Raw genomic sequence first — 6,732 nt, forward strand, 5'->3', positions numbered from 1 at the left:
GGGGAGCAGTTAGGGGCGACCAGGCTGGCACGCAGAGGCAGTAAGGGGCGATCAGGCCAGCGGGGGTGGGGAGCAGTTAGGGGCAACCAGGCAAGCAGGTGAGCAATTAGGAGCCAGCGGTCCAGGATTGTGAGAGAGATGTCCGACTGCCTGTTTAGGATCCCCAGGTTCGGGCCTAAACTGGCAGTTGGACATCCCCAAGGGGTCCCAGATTGGAGAGGGAAAACCCAAATGTCCATACAATGGGCTGAGGACCCCCCCCCCGCATAAATTTCGTGCACCGGGCCTCTAGTATACTATAAAACTCTGAGTTGTACATTTAAATGGATGGATTATATGGCATGTGAATTATATTTCAATAAAGCTGGTTTTTTTAAATTGTTTTAAAAGGGAGAACGGGAAATCTATCAATTAAGAAAGTCTCAAGAGGCATATCAACTAAATGCAATTGTGAGCCTCATTTTGGATCCTGATTCAAACTAAAAGTATATCTATGAGACAACTGTAGATCTAAACACCAATGGGGTATCCTATATAATAAAAGGCTAATATGCAAATAGACCAAATGGCAGAACAACTGAACTGGTCACTATGATGTACCCTGACCACCAGAGGGCGTGCGCAGAACATGGCAGGCGTCGGCCACAGCGGGATGGTGGAGGTGAGTGGGGGTGCCAGACCAAGGCGGGGTGCTGGTGGTTGCCATTGGGGCGAGCCTCTGGTGGTTACTGAAAATTCTTTGCTCCCGCGAACTGCGGTCCTGTGCGGCACTTGCACCTGCTGCCGGTGCCAGCCCCACTTGCATCCGCTGCTGCTGGCGCCAGAGCCACCGCTCGCACCCACTGCCAGCGCCTGGCGCCAGCCCCGATCACTCGGTGCTGTCAGCAGGTGCAAACGGTGACTGCCAGCCCCAATCATCCCTCAGGGCTTCTCCACCTCCCCCTGCTCCTGAGGGGAGATCAGGGCCGGCAGTCGCCGCTTGCACCCGCTGCCAGTGCCAGAGCCACCACTTGCACCCACTGCCAGCGCCGGCCCTGCTTGTACCCGCAGCCAGCACCGGAGCCGCCGCTCACACCCACTGCTGGTGCCCAGCGCCCGTCTCGATCGCTTGGCACCATCAGCAAGTGAGCAGCAGCTGCCAGCCCTGATTGCCCGAGGGCTTCTCTACCTCCCTCTGCTCCTGAGGGGCAATCGGGACAGCAGCCGCCACTCACATCCACTGCTGGCGCTGGCCCCAATCGCTCAGCAGTGCCGGGTGCAGGGCTTCCAGCAGACAGGAGACCAGGGGCCAGGCGGGGGCGCAGAGGATGGGCCAAGACCCACCCCTGTGCCTACTGCAGCCTCCCAGACCACAGTTCCTTTCAAGGTGCACGAATTCATGTACTGGGCCCCTAGTTCGATAGTATGAAAGAGTTAGTATTTATTTAGCAAGTGTAAGACTAAAGTCCTTATCTTTTAGGGACTTCAGCATTTAGGGATGAAAGGATACGTTGTCTGAGATTTACTTTAAAACAATCTAGCTCAGCCAGCCTGGCTCAGTGGTTGAGCGTCAACCTATGAACCAGTAAGTCACAGTTCAATTCTGGTCAGGGCACAAGCCCAAGTTTCAGGCTCAATCCCCAGTGTGGGGCATGCAGGAGGCAGCCAATCAATGATTCTATCATTGATGCTTCTCTTTCTCTCTCTCTCTCCCCGCTTTCAGCTCTGAAATCAATAAAATATATTTTAAAAATAAATACTGTTTACTAACACAAATCTCTGAAACAGGAATTAACATGCTGCAAAGAAAGTATTAAGGCCCAAATCTTTTGTTCAAGAATAATCCTTATTGGCGTTCTCCCTCTCAAGAGCAAACCCTCGCCTTTCCTATTCCCCTCCTATTCCCCACTTAGGGAATCTTCCCACTTAGGGGAAGAGGAGGGGAATAGGCACGTTACCTTTTCTTCTCTCTCCTAAGCTACAACCCTTCTTTTGCCTCTATAACTTCTTTCCTGAGCCCATTTCTTCTACCTCTGTGACTTTCTAAACAAACTTTCTCTTATTAAAAAAAAAATATTATAAGAACCCTTATTATCAAATTTAAGTACTGATGCTAGCATTTTAAAAAAAATTATCAGCCCTAACTCGTTTGGCTCAGTGGATAGAGCATCGGCCCGCGGACTGAAGGATCCCAGGTTCGATTCCAGTCAAGGGCATGTACTTTGGTTGCGGGCACTTTCCCAGTAGGGGATGTGCAGGAGGAAGCTGATTGATGTTTCTTTTTTTTTTTTTAATATTTTATTGATTCTTTACAGAGAAGAAGGAAGAGGGACAGAGAGCCAGAAACATCAATGAGAGAGAAGCATTGATCAGCTGCCTCCTGCACACCCCCCACTGGGGATGTGCCCGCAACCAAGGCACATGCCCCTGACTGGAATCGAACCCGGGACCCTCCAGTCCGCAGGCCAACGCTCTATCCACTGAGCCAAACTGGTCAGGGCAAGCTGATCGATGTTTCTAACTCTCTATCCCTCTCCCTTCCTTTCTGTAGAAGATCAATAAAGTATATTTTTTTTTAAAAATTATCAGAAGTCCCGGCCGGGGCACTTAATTGGTTGGACCACCCTCAAGATGCACCAAGGTTTTGGGTTCAAGCCCTTGTCAGGGCACATACAAGAAGAAATCTATGAATGATGCATGGATAAGTAGAACAACAAATCAATGTGTCTCTCTGTCTCTCTCTCTCTCTCTCCCTCTTTCTCCCTTTAAAATCAATAAGAAAAATGAGCCCTAGCTGGTTTGGCTTGGTGGATAGAGCATCGGCCTGTGGACTGAAGGGTCCCAGATTCGATTCCAGTCAAGGGCACATGCCCAGGCTGCAGGCTCAATCCTAGTAGGGGGCATGCAGGAGGCAATCCATCAGTGATTTTTCACTCTCATCGATGTGTCTATCTCTCCCTCTCCATTCCTCTCTCTCTAAAATCAATAATAATATTTTTTTTAAAAAAAGAAAAGAAAGAAAAATGAAAATATCAGAAGATTTTAATGCAGTGTTCTCTCACAATTAGGTCACAAGTGCCACCAGACTGATGGCAACTGTATGACTTTGTGGTTTCTAAGACACAACCCAATTTCAGAGAAGTTAAAAACTAGATAAATATGCATCTTGGAATCAACTTGATACTGTAAAAGCATCATCTATAAAATACTGAGGTGCTATATTTGCACTGGGTTGGGGGGGGGGGGGGGGAAAAAATAAAATTACATTTAGTGCCAAAAAAAAATCATTGGACATTAACTATGTTTCAATTTACAATGTTGCCTTAGTTCACTTAAGACCATTTCAACTTCCAGAAAAGGTAAAAGCCCTAAGAGGTATTCTCAAAGTGATTGAAGAAAAATTAAAAAAGAAATTTTAACTCATCATACAATTGTTTTTAAAATAGCATTACTTTTATAATTTTTAAAACTGTTGTTAGTTACCTATCAAATCCCCTAAAAAAGGGATTAACTTATCAGTTAAGCCTCTGAAAATGCATAGAAACTAGTTTACATGTATCTATTTATTCCAGAGAAACTTCAATTTCACAAAAGGATCCATATACCAGAAAGACTAAAAATCACTTCCTTAAAAGAATTGTTTCAACTACATATTAAGAATTACAGAGTCAGCCCGGCTGGTGTGGCTCAGTGGTTGAGTGTCGATATATGAACCAGGAGGTCAGGGTTTGATTCCCAGTCAGGGCACATGCCCAGGTTGTGGGCTCGATCCCCAGTGTGGGGTGTGCAGGAGGCAGCCAATCTCTCATCACTGATGTTTCTATCTCCCTCCCTCTCCCTTCCTCTCTGAAATAAAATAAAAACATATTTAAAAAAAAGAATTAGAGTCATATAATAAGAGTATTCCATAATCTGAAGGACATCACCAGGCCAAATATTAACTTTGGAGTTTTAGGATGTGTTTTTTTGGGGGGAGGAGTGCAGAAAACAGATTCATTTCTGCTAGAACAAATGAAAATTATGCAACCCTTTATTTTAAAAAATTATTGAAGTTTCTTTAATATAAATCATTGTTAAATCTGAAAAAGAAGCTCCTATTGCCCTAGCCGGTTTTGCTCAGTGGATAGAGAATCGGCCTGCAGACTGAAGAGTCCCGGGTTCAATTCTGGTCAAGGGTACATGCCCGGGTTGAGGGCTCAATCCCCAGTAGGGGGCGTGCAGGAGGCAGCCAATCAATGATTCTCTGTCATCATTGATGTTTCTATCTCCTCTCCCTTCCTCTCTGAAATCAATAAAAAAATTAAATTAAATAGCTCCTATTAAGGAAAACTTTTAGAATATAACAAATACTTTCTAAGTTATCAGTTTGTAGAGTGTTGTAAAAATGGAACACACCTATATTTTATGCCCTCAATCAGATTACTGAAAGAAATCAAAACTACAAAGAGTTCACTGCTGTACTTTATTTTTAAAAATATATATTTTTTGCCTAACGGGCGTGGCTCAGTGATTATGTGTCGACCTATGAACCAGGAGGTCACGGTTCGAATCCAGTCAGGGCACACACCAGGATTGTGAGCTCGATCCCCAGTGTGGGGCATGCAGGAGGCCTCTGAAATATATATATACATATATATAATATATATCTACACTAATAAAAGAGAAACATGCAAATTAGTGTCACTCTGCTATGCCCACCAGCCAATCAGAGTGACTATGCAAATTAACCCAACAAAAATGGCGGTTAATTTGCATACTCAGGCTATCTTATCGATTTCTGAGCGGAAGGAAGAGGAAGAAAGAGATAGAAACATCAATTATGAGAATCACTGATCAGCTGCCTCCTGCACAGCCCACATTGTGGATTGAGTCCGCAACACCACATGTGCCCTGACAAGAATGGAACCATGACCTTCTGGTTCACAGGTCGACTCTCAACCATTGAGCCACACCGGCCGGACTTTGCCAACTTTTAACTGCAACTGTAATGGAACACACTAAAAGCCTTGTTTTAAGACAAAAGCAATGAAATAAAAAACAATGGTTTAAAACTTATCACTAGCATGACCATAAATTTGCCTGTTTCCAGTGAAGAATTTTGGGATAAAAGGCCATACAATAAAGAAAAAAGTGGAAGAAAATGAAATTGAACAAAATTCTCACACAAGACTAAAACATAAAATCTGTTTTAAGAATTTTCATAAATTTTAATGTCACAATTAAAGGTAAAAACACACAAAGATAAAGAAACCTAACAATAAAACTGGAGATTAAACCATTCTTTTTAAATAAGACTAAACTTAAAAACCATTTAATTTAAATCAGTATATGCTACAGGAAGTCCCCTTTATATACTACCTATTCCAAACTGAGAGAGCTCTCTACACTCCTTTCAGTTAAGCAAAAATATTACAATTTGAAAACACTTAATTTTTTTTTAACAAATTCCATTGGAGTGAGGTTATTCTAACTAGTGCACATTTACCTTGACTATCAATGATATTTTTTGGGAAACAATCCTTTTTTGGAAATAAACTTTACTCCACTAAATTTGGCCAGTAAAATTTGCTAAATAATGCTCTGCTAGAAGTTATATAAATTCCATTTTGTGCAACTAATTTTTCCAGTATCTCTAAATGAAATGTATACTTGACAAGAGAATATTCCTCAATTAAAAACTTGTATGTTTATTTAGTGATTTTAAATGTTTGCATCTGAAAAAGTATAGTGTGGTGACCACAAAAGGCAAACAGTTGGTACTGCTTTTACACAGTTTTCTAAAAATGTGCTTTTATTGGGTATTCGGTAACTATCACAGGCATGAATATTAAACATTCCCCTATCGATTAGCCACATTTTTCTACAAAGTTGACCCAATTTCAAGCCTGAATCTGAGTCTTCCACCTTTATAAGGGTAAAAAACAAAAGTAATTGGGTAGTCCTAAAAATACACATAACTACATGACTTAAGATACTCATTTAAAACTTTTGCCAAGATCGCACCTCCCTTCAAAACAAACGACTGACTCACTGCTTTATTTTACTTAATTTTGGAAATAAAAAAAAACTAAACAGATTCCTAAAACACTCATTTCCCTCGATCTCTGTACCCACCATTTAAAACGTTCAACCTTCAATTTGTGATTCGTCCCTTCAAAAATAGTAAGAAATTCAACAAAATAGAAAAACAACAACCTCAGTATTTCCAAGTTATCTACCACGGAATTAAAAAAAACAACAACAAAACAGCAAATTCAAGAACGCCCTAAAGTCATAGGAAACAATGGAAACAATGTGCATGGTCACTATCTACTACAGAAAACCGGCTCACCTGCGATGACACCTGCAATCCGTGAGACCACCCCTTTGCTAGTGAGTTAGCCACCTGAGCGAAAGGTTCCAATTTCGTCTCCCTAAAGTGGGGAACGCTCAATCTCCCCACATTAAGGTCCACCCTCTGCGAGTATGTCTGCACGCAGGAACAAAACAACAACAACAACAAGCCTGAAAGTTGGGGGCAGGGTGAGGACAAAGGGCATTTGGAAACACCACAGAAGTAAAGAGAGAATGAGGACAAAGGGGGGCTAAACCCAAGTTCCTTCAAGTGGATAAAGGCGAGAGAAAAAAGCAGCGACCCTTGTTTACCACCCCATTCTCCACTGCCGCCCACTGGAATGCAAAGTTGGAACTGCACTGGGCCGAAGCCCATCAAACCCTCCAAATGTCAGGTCACCGGGCTGCCCCGGGCATGAG

At 42.8% G+C, this 6,732-nt stretch overlaps 1 protein-coding gene across 4 annotated transcripts in view; it reads right to left on the reverse strand.

The window, feature by feature from the left end:
* The window catches only part of UBE2R2 (ubiquitin-conjugating enzyme E2R 2), a 76,290-nt gene that overhangs the window by 68,941 nt on the left and 617 nt on the right, over nucleotides 1-6,732 (reverse strand). For 3 of the 4 annotated variants that reach the window (XR_001360784.1, XM_014534241.1, XM_014534242.1), the window contains exon 1: nucleotides 6,311-6,719. The exons of the other annotated variant lie outside the window; for it this stretch is intronic. Coding sequence is in view for 2 of the 3 variants with exons in the window: in XM_014534241.1 (XP_014389727.1) it covers nucleotides 6,311-6,688 (378 nt within the window). In the remaining variant the exon portion in view is untranslated. Of the gene's footprint in view, nucleotides 1-6,310; nucleotides 6,720-6,732 lie in introns of those variants that run through there. 4 annotated transcript variants of the gene reach the window in all.

Source organism: Myotis brandtii, unplaced genomic scaffold (assembly GCF_000412655.1).
Source record: "Myotis brandtii unplaced genomic scaffold, ASM41265v1 scaffold1270, whole genome shotgun sequence".
NCBI classification, from domain to species: Eukaryota; Metazoa; Chordata; class Mammalia; order Chiroptera; family Vespertilionidae; genus Myotis; species Myotis brandtii.